The 16,385-nt window shown below is 29.0% G+C and overlaps 2 protein-coding genes across 2 annotated transcripts; one reads left to right on the top strand and one right to left on the bottom strand.

Moving 5' to 3' along the window:
* Positions 1-1,501: 1,501 nt before the first annotated feature.
* Positions 1,502-7,744, top strand: LOC137819404 (membrane protein of ER body 2-like). Its single transcript, XM_068623241.1, has 6 exons — positions 1,502-1,697; positions 2,374-2,913; positions 4,563-4,604; positions 5,883-6,086; positions 7,029-7,090; positions 7,166-7,744. The coding sequence occupies exons 1-6, from the start codon at positions 1,601-1,603 to the stop codon at positions 7,643-7,645; spliced, it is 1,425 nt and encodes a 474-aa protein (XP_068479342.1). The 5' UTR covers positions 1,502-1,600; the 3' UTR covers positions 7,646-7,744.
* Positions 7,745-10,624: 2,880 nt separating this feature from the next.
* Positions 10,625-15,470, bottom strand: LOC137819516 (uncharacterized). Its single transcript, XM_068623395.1, has 7 exons — positions 15,374-15,470; positions 15,243-15,283; positions 13,754-14,660; positions 13,011-13,310; positions 12,630-12,809; positions 12,220-12,281; positions 10,625-11,204 (listed from the first exon to the last, which is right to left on the bottom strand). Exons 3-7 carry the CDS (start codon positions 14,559-14,561, stop codon positions 10,764-10,766), a joined length of 1,791 nt encoding a protein of 596 aa, XP_068479496.1. The 5' UTR covers positions 14,562-14,660; positions 15,243-15,283; positions 15,374-15,470; the 3' UTR covers positions 10,625-10,763.
* Between the last annotated feature and the right edge of the window lie 915 nt (positions 15,471-16,385).

Here is a 16,385-nt window from a genome sequence, read left to right as displayed (position 1 = left end):
TCTTTCTATGATCCTGTTTTCGTCCAAACCGTCTTCATCGTCTCTCGAATCCAGCTCTTGTATTTTCCTCAAGGTCTCATATTTTAGCTTATCAGTAAACCCAAAAACATCTTTATTCCAGACTTTGAGGTCACTCTTCAACATTTTCAGTTTCTCTTTTAGTACCATGATTTCGTTACCTTGGACCAGGTAACTGTCCCACTTACTTCTAACAAAATCTTCAAACTCTTTATTTTCCTGCCAAATGTCAAGAAACCTAAAAGGTTTTGGACCCCAATCTGCCACGTTTGATTTTAGCACTAGCGCGCAGTGGTCAGATATTTGTCTCTCTGTAATGTATTGCTTACTCCCTGGCCAGTGTTGTAACCATTCAAAAGACAACAAAAACCTATCAAGCCTACTCTTTGCTTTACCATTAGGTCTATACCAAGTGTATTTTCTTCCAATACAGGGTATATCGACCAGCTCCATATTATCAATAAAGTTATTAAAACCTTGCATTTCTCTCTTATTGCCTCTTACATTATTAACCCCCTTTCGTTCCCTTTCGTTTCTTATGGAGTTGAAATCCCCCAATATACACCAAGAATTACACGGATCCCTTTGTCTAACTTCCAGTAACTCTTTCCACATTTGCGTTTTTTCATGTAGAATATAGGAAGAGTACACATTTACAACAACAACAGGGATATTTTTCTCCTTAGACCAACCAAAAAACACAATGAAACGTCTATTGATAATGTTACTATTACACTGGAAGAACATTTTGTGCCAACTCATAAGAATACCCCCTGACCCATTAGATGGTTCACTATATAAAAAATCAATGTCATTATCACCCCATAACTTACAACATAAATTTAAGCTGAAGTTATTCATTCTTACTTCTTGCAAACACAACATTTTAATCCCTTCCTTTCTAATGATTTCCTTAACATACCTCCACTTTACAGCACTCCCAAACCCTCTCACGTTTAACGAAAGAAAACTCATTAACAACCTATAGTCTCCCCCGCTTCTCTTTTAAGTTTCATGAACCTGTCTCTTTTTTCTAGTTCTTCTAGACTTACCATAACTTACCATAATTTTTTACTTAAATCTCTAATCGTTATTCTTTCTTACTGATCCTAATTATGGTTGAAATAAAATCCCAAATTCTAACAATATGAATATTATACTATTATGCAGGTGTTATAACATTTTTGTGTAACAAGAATAAAACATCTAGAAAACACTTCACATTTATTTATTATCTTGCCGAAAAGAAAACAATTATAAATTTGATGTCAGAAAACAATTATAAGTTTGATGAAGAAGGGTTGGATATTTATGAGCACAAAGCGATAGGATTAAATATGCAGAATGCGATTAAACATGGTGGAACGTCACACCCTAAAACCTAGTAAAAGACTATGTTACGTCATACGCTGTTTGTCAACTTTCACATTATGCAGACTTGTATTCTTTTAATGAAGGAGCATTCACACCTTGAAAATGAGTTGGATGAGAAACTGCGTCCTTCAAAATGGCCTTATAAATGAAGTTGGAAGTGTGCATTTAGACGCAAAGCACTCCCATTTTCCTCTTCTTTCCCACAAAAATGGAGGCTTTGGAGGCTGCAACACTGGTTATATCTCAAACCAAAGAAGGAGATGCTTATTTGCTCGCCTCAACACAGGTCATTACCAACAGAGAAGGTGCAAATTTAACTCCTTTTTAACATATAATAATCTCTCATTTCTTCATTCATTCTTCTTTAGATTTAAGCTATTTAGATTTAAGCTATTTAGATTTAAGCTATGTAGCACAAATACGGATACAGACACTGACATCACACAGATACGGACACAGAGACGTATAATTTTTAAAATGTAGGACACGGGGATACAGATCTATATATTATATAATTTTGAATTATATAAATTGAAAATAAATATTTATGTGCAAAAGTATGTTTCAGATTTTTTTGGGAGCAAGAAGATATTTTTCATGACTGGTTCAAAATAATTTGTTCCTTATTTTTATAATCAAAATAAAAATTTATATAATAAATTTGAGTTTTTAGAAAATTATTGTATTTATACCTTTTAAAATTGTGTTAGAACCCTCATAGAATTTTAAAAACTCCAACAAATATTTTTTGAATTGAACACTTCACCGATAAGTGTCCTATAAGTGTCGTACGAGTGTCGACACCGATACGTTTGTCCGACACAGATACGCCTATTTAAGAGAAGTGTGTGAGTCTCATAGTATTTGAGTCATATAATTTAGTAGTAAAAACTTATAGTTTTAACTTTTTATGAATTTTTGAAAACACTGTTGTTTTCAGCAGTAGGGCTAATGGGAAGTTTGAAACACTTTTGTTTTCAGTTGTTCTTCCTGTTGAAGCCATATCCAAAACAGTGGTGACAGAAGGAGGGAATGAAGCTGAAAATGGAAAAGATGAAGTTGTGGAAGAAAAGAATGATTCTGCCAAGCTTTATTTCAACCCTTCTGATTCTTTTGTTTACATGAGAAATGGTGCAGCAATTGGTATAGCCATGTCAGCTACAGAGGAAGTGCGTGAAATATATTTGAAAAACATGTTCATGATGCCTCCAAACCATGAATTCTATTGCCCCAACTGTGAAGTTTGCATCAGCAAGGTCTTGCTTTGTTCCACAACACCACAAAAAGTTCCTTCAGTTACAGTACCTCCAGTTACAGTGCCTCCAGTTACAGTGCCTCAAGTTACAGTGCCTCCAGTTACAGTGCCTCAAGTTACATTGCCTCAAGTTACAGTGCCTCCAGTTACAGTGCCTCCAGTTATAGGTGCAGTTACTGATGAGAATCAAGTTATTGAACGAGATGAAGATGATGTTGAGTGTCTGGTACGATGCTCAACGTGTTTCAGTTTACTCGTTCAGAAAGGTAACTCGTGTTTTATTTACCCCATTTGCTTTATGCACTCAACAAATTTCAAAATGCACCCTATTAGTAACACCAAATAATTCAAATATTTTCTGTAATTTTAAAGTTTTAAATAGGAGTAACTGGTTCAGAAATATTTTTTGGATTTTGTGTTCTGTAATAAATTTCCAGATTATTCTGTTTTCAAAATATATTTTCAGGTTTTGTTTTTTTAAATTGTTTTAGAATATAATTTTTGTATTTTAAAATTGCTTTTTTAAAATGAGATTTAGAATATAATTTTTTTGCGTATTTTTTAATTCCGGATTTTCAATTTTGGAATGAAAAATAATTTTGAAATTTTAAACATTGATTAGGTATAGGTGAAATTTTAAAATCACTGTGAAGGAAGCAATTCACTTTATTTACTGTTATGACTCTGATTAGTGTCTTTATATAATTAAAAAAGTAATAAAAATAGTATACTAGGGGGAAAACAATCTAAATGCATGTCTAATTAGAGTTTTCTTTTTAAATTAGGGAAATGGATATATTTTAAATAAATTACAAAATGTGGATTAGTGGTGTTTTAAATATTTTAATCATTTTTAAAAATAGTAGTAACCGATTTTTAAAACATATAATTTTATTTTTTTTAAGGAAAAAGTTTAACAGATGTTTTAAATACAACTTTTCAAAAACATATATAAAAAAAAATTGAATCGTATTTTAAATTATGACTTCTACATAGTTAAAAAAGAAATCGTATTCTATAATTTATTTGGAAGATATTAATTTTACTATTTTCTTTTTAAAAAAATCCTAAAAACGTATGTAGACTATGTTAAATTAAAAAAAAAAAATCATTATAATTTAGAAACTCGTTGAAATGTAAAATCTATAATTGTTAATTTTCAAAAGAAAATCATTAACACACAGCATAACATGGAAATTTGTTACTTTGAATGAAAGTTATCAAGAAATTAGTCTTTGATTCTACTTCTTAATAAAACACTGCAAAATTATCTTATATCGTTGAACAAATCTTTGTCATTAGCTTGCAGGTACGGAGACTTTTTTATTTATTTATAGAAATCAAAAGATTACTATTATATATATATATTGTATTAATTTATATTAATGAATTTATTTATCAGTTAATGCATTATGCTGTTAGTGTTGATTTATAATATTTATATTACTGATTTAATCCTTATTAAAGAAAAAAAAATATACTTATGAAAACATGTCTATTAACTATATACAATATTTTGTAAATATACAAAACTTTTTAGATAAATGTTAATTTGAACATTCATTGATGTTACTTCTGTATATACTTCCAAAGTACCAAGCAGCCTAATTTTACTATATTTTGTCTCTATTTTCATTATGAGAATTATCAGTAAGGAATAAATATATTTTCAGTGATTGATTAGATCACGCAAATTAATTAAATATATTATCTGTTTGTTCAAACCATGTGATATTGAACAGCAAAACGCGTAAGAAATACTCAGAAGTAGAGTACATGTTCTACCATTTAATACTTCACATTTTTTATAGCAAAGAATTAATTAAATTAAACACTTACTTAACATAAGTGTTTAATTAATTGATATAGAATATTATCATTGACTTTGACTTTTTCTTCTTCTTTCTTTGAACAGGAAAAGAGTTTTTCACTGGGTTGCTGCCACGAGTTCCTCAAGGTAAGTTTTTTTTAGTCATGTATAATTAGAAATAATCGTAATTTATACCTTATTAAATATGTAAAAGTCAACAAAGTTAACCTATTTAATTTCTCTTTAAATTAATCATTTAGCAATTGGACACAATTGATTGACTTCTGAATTAGCTAACCACACAATTCATTGACTTCTTATTGGATTATAGCAAAGGACAAAACACATTATACATTTCTAGAACATCATTGAATAAAAAATCAATATTAAAAATAAAAAAATTAATTATTATATTATATATCTAAATTAAACACTATTTTAGAAACTAAATAATTATTATATCCAAATTAGTTTTTATAATTGATAAATAATTCTAAATTTATATTTAATTAATTACTAAGATTTTAGCTAATAACTTTAAAATTTAATTAATTAATAGTTTAAATAATGGTAATTAATTAAATATTAATTTAAAAATTATTTATCAATAATAAAAAATTATTTCAATATCAATATTTTTTAATATTTTAAATAATATTTTATTTAATCTATAATAATAATAATTTATTTTTTCACTAAAATTAATTTCTATTTAATAATTTTTTTAGTACTAATATATTGAATTAATTTCTTAATTATATGATCAATTTTTTATTTTTTTTAATAATATTTTTTTCGTGTGATGAAAAATGATTGTTCTTACTTGAGATGTCAGCTTAGTTGAGATCTCAAATTACATTTTTTTATCAACAATAAAAAATAAATAAATGAAAACCATTTAAGGAGTGATCTAACTCTTATAGAGAAGTACTAATTATCATCCTTTTAACTAAAATCGTCTACCAAATTGACAAATGTACTACATTAAAAAACACAAAAAAGACATTAAGAGATCAACCTCATAAAAATCAAAGAATTCAAAACCCAATTAAAAAAAAAATAAAAATATAACGAATCTCAAGTTACATAACATGCCTAATATGAAAATTTTTATTTAAAAAAAATAAACCTATAAATTTTTTTTATTGATGATGATGACAAAGAAACGTTGAATGAGGTGGCGACTAAATAGTTTTCTATTCTTGCACTAGAGAAAACAAAGCATAAATAAAATAATAAAAATGTGAGAGACTTACTTGTCATATTATATATAATATAAATGATGAAGACATGACTCATAATTTTGAAAGTCACTATCCTTATAAATGGTGGAATGTTCCACACATGAATGATAAAAATTATATTTAATTCTTATAACTTATTTAACATATTATATTGATTATGGTATATTTTGGTTGAAATCAGAGGAAGGTTCTGGAGAGGTATCCATTATTGTAACAGATCCATCTACTAGTGTTACACCAGGTATCATCATCAGAAGAACAGAAGCAGGAAGAGAGAGTAATAAGGGTTGGGAAGTTCTTAAAAGCATCGTCTATGGTGGTTTGGCTGAAATATTAGCAAGTCTAAGTGTTGTCACATCTGCAGCAAGTGCTGATGCTACCACATGTATGTAATCAACTTTCATTTCTCCTACTTCTGCATTTTATTTTATTTTTAATTAGAAGAAAATTATTAAACAAAAATTAATTTTTAAATAAAAATAATAATTATTATATTAATTAAATTAAATTTTATTTTAAAATTTTATTTTTTAATATATAAAGTAGTTTTTATTATTAATAAATAATTTTTAAATTAATATTTAATTAATTATAATATTTTAATTTTTAATTTTATTTAAAGTAATTAGTCTTTAAAATCTTATTAAATTATCATATATTAATTTAAAAATTATTTTATAAAATTTATTAGTAATAAAATTACTTTATATATCAATAAATTTTATAATTTTTAAAATAATATTTAACTTAGTTAATATAGTAATTAATTATTTTTTATTTTTAAAATTAAATTTTATTTACTAATTCTTTTAGATTGTATCTCATGCATGGATTTTACTTTAAATTATTATACTGTTTTTCCTTGGAAAAACAAACTATCTAATAACTAATGTAAGTAACCCACTAGAATATCAAACCAGTGTAATTTATGCATGAATTTGATTTAACAATCCCAAATTTTCTTTACTGAGATCTATTCCTTAATTTCAATGAAAAGGGTATGAATAAAATAATAACAAATTGCTCAGTAAAATTAAAAAAGAGTTGAAAGAAAATTTAATAATTTAAAATTAGTTATATATAAATTAAAAAAAATTAACAAATTTATTTTGAAAATAATTTTTATTTATACATACACTAATTTTAATATATGAAAAGTTTATGTTTTTCTATTTTCTCTATCGTAGAAGTTGCTAGGAAGATTTTGTTTTTCAAACATGTTATTAGTTTAAAACATTGTTCCTGAAATCATATGATATCATTGACCAGAAGTTGTGCTAGCAAATTTATATTGACTATAATTTTTTTGCTGAAATTGTGTTTGCAGTGAGTATTGTTGCTCTGGGCATTGCAAATTTGATTGGTGGATTTACAGTGTTGACACATAATGTGAGTTTTTGTTCATTGCATGATTGTTGTAATTTTATTTTCATGAAACTAAGTGTTTCTATATACATGTTACAGCTCAGGGACTTGAAAGCTTCAAAAGCAAGAGAAGAAGGAAGTGAAAGAGATGATGCAGAAGTGGATAAATACTATGAACTACTGGGAAATAGGGAGAATTTCTATCTTCATGCCTTTGTTGCTGTCTTATCATTCCTTATATTTGGGTTAGTGCCCCCAATAGTTTATGGCTTCTCATTTCGTGAGAGTGATGACAAGGATATGAAGCTTGCAGCAGTTGCAGGAGCTTCTCTGATTTGCATCACATTGCTTGCCATTGCCAAAACTTATACCCAAAGAAACAATAATAGTTTCATGAGTTACTTCAAAAGTGTGACATTTTATGTTACCTCTGGAGTATTGGCCTCACTACTGACTTATGTGGCTGGAGCCCAGATGAAGAAACTGGTAGAACAGCTTGGATGGTTTCAACCACAATCAAACTTCGGTTTGCCTCTTCCTCACACCAGTGTTCAGAATTCTGGATGGAGTTCATTCTAATAAGTAATTTGATCCATTTTATCTGTAAAAGAATAAATGATAGTGTTTTCAGTACTATTACTCATTTTTTATAAAAAGGGTGTTGGACAATGTGTGTAATATCAAGCTTTCATGCATGTTTGTTCTTATTTTGTTTTTATTTTGTTTTTTTTAAAAGTTGGTTGATTGGTGTTGGAGATATCATATTAATTAAAATATTTTTTTATAATATATAAGTGAGTGTAAATATAATTTTATTAGTGAATTTTATAAAATTGAATTAAGCATTTTCATTATTTTATGATACTGTATAAGTTTGAAGGTTATGCTCAGTAACGTGTGAATGAAATGCAAGCTTATTGGAAGTTAGATCTCTGATGAAACTGATCATTAAAATAAGATTGAAATACTTCTTCTGATAAATTAACTCAGGTTAGATTGTTAGTTTCCCTCCTTGAATTAGTACTGTATATGTTTTTGGTTTTCTTTTGATGGTAATGATTTTGTTAGTTAAAATGCAAAATAAAAAGAAAAAAAATTATAATTGAGGGTTAAGTGGTAAATTATTGTAATTTCTTATATTGTCTTTGTGAGTTTTTTCTTTTGTTATCTTTTAGAGTTTTCTTTGTTTTCTTGAAATTAGAGGGAGCTTAAGAAGGTACAACCTAAAGAGGTGAGAATACTTGTTAAGTGTGTTGGTTAATGGAAGCTTTTAAGCAATTGTTTAAGTGGACTGGTTGTTGCCCGAGTTTAGGTGAACCAAGCTAAATTATTGTGTGTTGATCTCTCATTACTCTTGTTGTTGGTCATGATTTATTGTTTTCTCTATTCTTTTTGTTATAGATCTATCTAGACTATTCTATTAGATGATCTAATTAGATAGTCACTTAAATGGTCTATCTTTATCTGTTTCAAATAAGAGTCCAGACTCCATTTCTAGAACGAACTGTACTAATTATAATGTTGTCATCTCAAATTGTATTTAGAATGAGAAACTAAAGCTAAAAAAATATTTCATGTATATGTCTTGGATCCAGTTAGGTATTTTTAAATTTGACGACAATGTCTTGATATGATGGAACAAAGCTCTTAAGAATTGTGGGTTGGGAAAAAAGTTCTTCTAAACTCGTAATAAAATATGCACAAGAAAAATGTTTGTTTTCTTCTTATTACAACAAGAAATTTCACTTGAAGCTTCAACGACTTCACTAGGAGTTATGAACTATAGATAGGTACTTTAAAAACATGAGAACTACCACATTCAAAACCAATTAAAATGATAAAAATTTAAAAACTAAGATAGTTAAGTTTGTGAATGATAGAAAAAAATATAACAAAATTATATGAGTATCATTCTTCATAGAGTTGGTGAGCCATTAATGTGGGAACCCAACTAAAAAAATTAGGTTTTGAGAAGGATATTAATAATGATATCTACTATAACTCAAGTTGGAAGGATAAGGTCAAAGTCAAATGACTAAAACCCTTCCAAGTTCTCTTAAAGGTCATTCCTTGCTGTGTTCTTAAGGGTCTAATATCTTTCTTCTACAATTTCTACTTCTACTGCTACTTTTTCTCATAAGACTAGTTTAATAAATCCTTCAAATGTTAAGAGAAGAAAGAAATGTGGATAGTGAACATTCTTTCATTTCTTCTAGTTCATCCTTTTTTTTCCTTCTTCTAGTGATGAATATTATGTTATATCATGTATATATGACCTGTTAGGTGAGTGCTTATGTTATTATGTTAGGTGAGTGCTTGATCAAGTCAAAAAAGAACTTTGATTATGAAAAAAAAAATATTTTTCATATTAGGTGCCTAATCAATAAAAAGTTATTTTTTCTCATGATAATGAAGTTACACTAATGTGCCTAACACAAAGTAGTATAGAATACTTAGTATTCTTATGTCCAGCCATATAAATTGCAATGATTAAGTAAAAATGGAAAAATTATTGTAAATAAAGAAATTCTCGTTACTTTAACTAATGATAGGTACAAAGATGAGATTTATGTAATGTAGTGCTAATGAAAGTAATTTATACAAAAAATTTTAAATTATCTAACTCTCATAACCTCTCATGAAACCCAAAATAAAGTTATATTAAATTTAGAATAATCTTTTTTTATCGACAAAAAAAAAGTGACCCATTTTAAAAATGGTTCAATCCTCATACAGAGAAAAATAAAATAAACACATCTATCTTTATATAAAAATAAAAACACAAAAATACTGCGAACTGCCTAATACACTAACTAAAAATAATAGAAAAATCAAGGATCAACTCCACCGTCCTATAAACAACTTTTAATCGATTACATTACAAGGGGTTTTAGGCACTAGTTAGACAATGAAAAACTCACTGATATACTTTTAAAGAAATACAAGACCAAAACTTTATGTGTATTAAGGAGAAAACTTCAGAATGATTTCAAAATTTCTATGTTATTTCAAAATTTCACTTACCAAGTCTATCCAAACATTATTCAATTAGATTAACAGATGTATAGCTACTATAATCAAATACTTCAGAAAGTTTACCTATCATCCAAATCCCAAAATGCACACCCTGCCCTCTGTTGCATCAGTTTTCCACCTTAAGTGATGTCATCCCCCCACTATCTTCTTTAAGTTACAAACAAAATCAGACCAGATCACTTTTACCAACTATCGCTTATGGGATCACCATGAGGCACCAAAGCATCCACAGTGTTTAATGACATAGTAGCAGGGTTAACTTTCAATCTGCATCTGCATATTTGACACCATGATTTGAATTCTTACTCTCTTACTCTTAACAATTAATATATACTCCCTCAACCAGCCCTTAGGTTTTGTATAAGATGTTTATATATATAAAACCACTCTAACTAATTCCACAAATCACTCCAACAAATCCATTATTTTAGCCACATGCTTTCCACTATTAGAAAGTGAACTAGAAGTTAGAAACATGAAACAAACAATTTGCATCAAACAGTTTGCACAACCAATATGTAGTAGATACTAACCATCATGAACTCAGTGGACTCTATAGACAATCTTAAATTACTTTTTCACTAAGTCAATATCAACATCCATGATATTTGTTTATTATTCTCATTCACAACAACCATTTTAAGTAGTTACACACATTCCCTTAGTATGATCCCCATCCGGTTTGTTGAACTCCAATCCCAGGAATCTGCATGGAAAAATTTGATACTGAATCAAACCATCCAAGATTTTCTATGAGTTCCTTCACAAGATCACCAGCTATGTAAGAAAGCAGTGAGGCCACAGCACCAGTGCTGATATAGTAAAGCACCGTTTTGAAGTATGTGAAGTAGCTGTTTGGTCTCTTGATATATGCTTTGGCAATGGAAAGCAGAGTGATGCATAGTAGAGAAGCTGCAGCAACAGCAGCTAGCTTGAAATCCTTGTCACCACTCTCACCAAATGAAAAGCCATATACCACAGGTGGCACTAATCCAAAGACAAGGAATGATATGATTGCTATAAAAGCATGGAGAATGAAATTCTCCTTCTGACCCAGTAACTCTATGTACCGATCCACTTGTTCAGATTTCAGTTCCTCTAGCTGAAATGTAAACAAACACCAAGTTTCAAGTGCAAGTAATAACCAACATTATGTAATCTATTGATCTATACATAAAGGGAATCAAGACACTTTGGTTGATTATTTTCAAACATCATGAATAATTCTATGCATGATTTGAACTTTTCTTAGTGTGGTTTGTCATTGCGGATGTGCTCCCAAAATCATTCAAGTTAACTGGAAGAAGCCTTTAGTGCAACGCTGCTGCTAGAAAAAATACTAGCCATCTTTTAGTGCTGGTATCTATAGGGTTTCTCTGCAGTGAGTTCATACGCGTTTTTGTGGCTTATAATAGTATTATGGATGCTCTCTATTCGAAATTCATTGCTTCCATAATAACTATTGAGTATGCCAGTACCAAAGGATGATATTATTTGTGGTTGGAATATGATTACCAATTGGTGGTGAAAACTTTCAACCACCCTTCTTTGGTGCCTTAGAATTTCTTAATATAAATTTCAAATTATTCATATTTTTTTTATAAACATAAGTTTTTTGTTGGTGGGTTTCACATTTTATCTTTTAGGAATCTAAGTCTGAGTTTAAGAACACTTTGAGTCAAAATAGAAAAATTGAACATCATACAAAGAAGAAGATCCATAAATTATCGTCTTTAAGATTTTAGGTTGGTGATGTTGTCAATTTCTCATGTGAATTTGGTTCAAATCTCATTGTTGTCATTTCTTTCCATTGGATAAAAATGAGAAAGTGAAACAATATATAAAAAAGAACACAGAAACAAACTGTCTAATTCCTTACTTGAAAGACCTACTTCCCATTTTAAGAATATATTTGATTTAACTAAATATAAGATTTTTTAATGTTTATTTTGTTTTAAAAAGAGTTTTAGTCTAGTTTTCATATTTATTTATATTTGTTTTTATTTTTTTTAACATGTTGCAAGTAATAGATGGAATTCAAGGTATTAACTCGTGACAGAAAATAGAAATTGGAAGAAAAAAAAGCTCAGAATTAAATTTGAAGATATATAACTCACGTTATGACCAAGTATGAAAAGTCCTCCAATCAGATTAGCCATAGACAGTGCCACAATGTTTACTGCAAAATGATAAAACTGTCATTAAAATTGCAATATTAATTCCAAAAACTTACTCACCTGTTATATTTTTCTTGTGATCGCATTATTAACAATGTTTTTTTGAAGATCAACAACGTTGCTAATGATGCAGCCCACTTGTGGAAATCTTTCTATGTAATGAAAAATGTTTCCTCTTTTTCTTCATACATGTTAAACAAGTGTGATCTTATAAAAATATTTGAGAATACTAAATATCAATTTACAACCCAAAAAAGTATAACTCAATATAAACAAAACAGCACTGATCTTCAAGTATTATTGTAAAGAGAAAGAAAAAAGAATGATGAAATGAAAAAAAAATGTCCTACATGTGGTAGCATCAGCACTAGCAGCAGATGTCACAACACTGAGACTTGTTAACGATTCAATCAAACCACCATACACAACACTTTTTAGAATTTCCAATGTCTTACTACTTGCTGCTACACTTGATTCACTAGGCGTAACAAGTGATGCAGTTTCAGCAGGAACAACTTCTGCTGCTGCTTCTGCAAAACAATTAACATCATTTCATGGCAATGTAATGAGAAATTGGATATTAAATTTTCTAACTAACTTCTATGACCGATCTTTGAAACCAAGCACAAAGTGAAGACTAAACTATACCAATTCCTTTTATCACCCAACCAGTGTTTTCTTGCAAAACTATAGTGAAATGAAAAAAATTTACTCATACTTGGAGTGCTTACGTTTGTTATCTACATCAACTTTAACCTCGATATGTTCTTGCAGGTTCTCATCAGGAATGTCAATTTCAGGTTGCTTGGCTACAGTGGCCTGAGAAGCAGCTGTCAAATCACTCTCTTTTGAAGGGTCAGTTTTAGGTTGCTTGGGTACAGAGGCCTTAGGAGCATCTCCAAAAACTGGCCAATTACTCCAAAAATGCTTCTTCCTTGGTGCAATTTCACCTTTACCTTGATCTTGGGAGGTTGCAGCTAAGTGACTTGATGAATCATCTGGTTTCTTCTTGTTTCCAGTTCTTTCAAGTCCTAGAGAACAATTAAGGAATAGTCTGTGATTGTTGGGAAATTTGTAATATATATTTTTGTATTTCTTCTAAGCTAACATCTAGAAATAAAATTTAGAGTCTTTAACAACCTTACAATTGAAAAGAGAAATAAATTTTTTGCTGAAATATGGATTTTTAGTAAAGAGATGCAGAGTTTTGAAATTGCATTATCACATATCATAGTTGTAAACTGGTGTATATTATTCAAAAATCTACTCAAAATATACACATTTTTAACAAATTTTCTATTGTGAATTGGAATTTATGAACAGTCAACGCAATGGACCCCACTATCTATTTATAGGGTCTTACTCTATATTTAGTAAATCATACATGAATATTAACTATCAGTCAAATATTTCGAAAAAAACTAATTACATGTTAGTATCTTTTATAGAAGAAGAAAATGTTCCTAAGGATTACCTGTGCTATTGGTTTCATCTTCCCCTTCAGTGGTTACTTTTTGTGCTCCTAGTTCAGGAGGGACCTCTTTGTCAGTGTTTTCTAAACTTTGTTTTCCTTTATCATCTTCACTTTCACTGGCTGGATTTGGGATACTTTTGGCTTCAGATTGATTAACTTGTTTCTCAGATTCATCAATATTTGAAGTCTCCTGTAGTGGTGCACCCTTCAATTCATGGTCAGGATCTTTGGGAGAATTCATGTAGTCAACCTCACCTTGTTTCTTGGATTCATCAGGTTCTGTGGCCTCATATTGTGGTGCATCTTTGAATATTTGGTTAGGGTCTTCAGAGTTATCCATGAAACCAGCTTCTCTGTCAGATGGATTCATTTGTTGCTTGAGTTTATCAGATTCTGGAGTTTCCAATTGTGGGACACCTTTGAACTTTTGGTTAGGACCTTCAGGATGATCTATGTATTCATCCTCACCTTCAACTCGATTCTTTTGCTTTGTGGATTCACCATGTTTTGGAATTGGTGGACCTCTGAACTTTTGGTTAGGACTTTTTGGTTGATCAAGTTCTGGAGTCTGGTCCATGTAGTTTATATCATCTTCAAATTGGTTCTTTTGTTTCCTAGATTGATCAAGTTTTGGAGCCTCATGATGTGGTGCTCTTTTGATTTCTTGGTCAGGACCTTTAGGGTGATCCATGTCACCAACTTCACCTTCTGTTTGACTCAATTGTTTCTTAGATTGGTCAGGTTCTGGAGCCTCATGTTGTGGTGCACCTTTAAATTTGTTGTCAGGGCCTTCAGGAGGATTATCCATGTAATCAACCTTACCTTCAGCTTGATTTATTTGTTTCTTGTTCAGGTTCTAGGGTACTATTTTGAATTTTTTGTAAGAGCCTTAGTACATCAACTTCACCTAATAGAATATAACTTCATTACTGATGTTGTTGGGTTAAGGATTTGTATTGTTATTTGATGAATCCATCACTATATCTAAATCGATTTCATTTACAAAAGGTTACATAGTTATGTCAGTCAAAATTAAGCTTTGATGAGACATACAACGAGTTAGATGCTAAGGATATAATACTTCTGCAATGGCCACTGTTTGAATGTTCATGACAAATTATGTTCATAGTATGACATTGGCAGCCATTCTACAGTTAAATAATGCATGAATTTATAGATAGAATCTTAAAACTTGGAGCATTTACTTTTAAAATTTGAATGGCAAATCATCAAACTCACGAATTACATCGATTAGAGATAACGACATTTCATAGTATATAAATTAGTGTAAATCTCACCTGCGAACTAGTTTTGTAAGGTTGAATCAGACTTAAACTAGTATTATAAAGTTGAATCAAAGCTTAAAGATGAATCTTAAATAAGTTGTTGATTTTCTAAGACAAACATCCTTGTCATTATTTAATGTCAAAACTTGGATGGAAAGAATACAAGAAAAAATGTTCTGAATGAAATAGACTCAATACATTACCTAGATCATTCAATGCAGCAAACCAAGGAATAACCAACAACCTGTTCAAAGCAAAGAAGAATATAGAGAATTCAGGTCATTTTTCAATAGCACAGAAAAACATAGCAGTCATGAAAAAAAGAGAAACTGACAAAAACAAATGTAGTAGAAGAAGTATCAGTTGAACTGAGAGAACAGAATCAAGATCAGCATTATATGAATAGTTGCTCAGTTAGTTGGTGGTAGGTGTTGGTAGTTCTGTTCCAACTAAGGGTCAACCATTTAACTATAAACAAAAAGTAAAAAAACTGAGAGAAAGACAAGTTTTTGTGGATATTTTATAGGCATAAATTAGCAACCGATAATGTTTGCTCGACATTTTCTCTAGAAAAATCTTTATGCACTTTTTTTCTTCATTTATTTCTAGAAAGAAAAAGGAAATTTTGTAGATAAAATAAGTAAAAAAAAACGTATAAAATCAGTATCATGTTTTTGAAAACATTCCATTATATGCTTGAGAGTGCCAATAAGTATACAAATAAAATACAGTAATTTTTTTTCTTAAGAAAACAGGTAAAATAAAATAAAATTCTAGCATAGTTTTCTTATTTTTCAAATATTTTATTCCAAAAACACCTTTTACTCATAGAACATACTCTATTTGAAAATCATCTAAAACTGTCAACGATAATTTAAATATTTAAAAAATATAGGTGGAAGACTTTTTTTTTTTTTTTTATGTTTGATAACATCAATAAATTTTTTAATTTATTTGAATAGTTTATAAACTAGCTTGATCCATACAAAAATATTTGGTATGTATTTTTAAAAAGTTTAATTTAGAAACTTCTAATTTATATATTACAAGTTAATTCTATTAGCTTCTAGCTTGTAGCTTATTTAATTTTCTTTTATTATTACTTCTTATATTTTAATATTTTTTATATCTTAAATTTTTTTTTTGTTTATTATTATCTATTTCAATTTTGTAGGTTATTACACTATTTTTATTAATTTTTTAATTTATTTTTTATGTAGTTCAAATTAGAAGAGATTTAATATTATAAATTGAAGTAAGTAATGTTTGATTATATGATACCAGTGAAAATCGTAAAAAAAATGTAGCAGTAATTTAAATTGAGAATTAAAAAGTTAAATTTCTGA

Source organism: Phaseolus vulgaris, chromosome 10 (genome assembly GCF_000499845.2).
Source record: "Phaseolus vulgaris cultivar G19833 chromosome 10, P. vulgaris v2.0, whole genome shotgun sequence".
Lineage (NCBI taxonomy): Eukaryota > Viridiplantae > Streptophyta > Magnoliopsida > Fabales > Fabaceae > Phaseolus > Phaseolus vulgaris.
The sequence above is the reverse complement of the archived record's forward strand: the minus strand, read 5'-3'. Positions and strand labels throughout refer to the sequence as shown.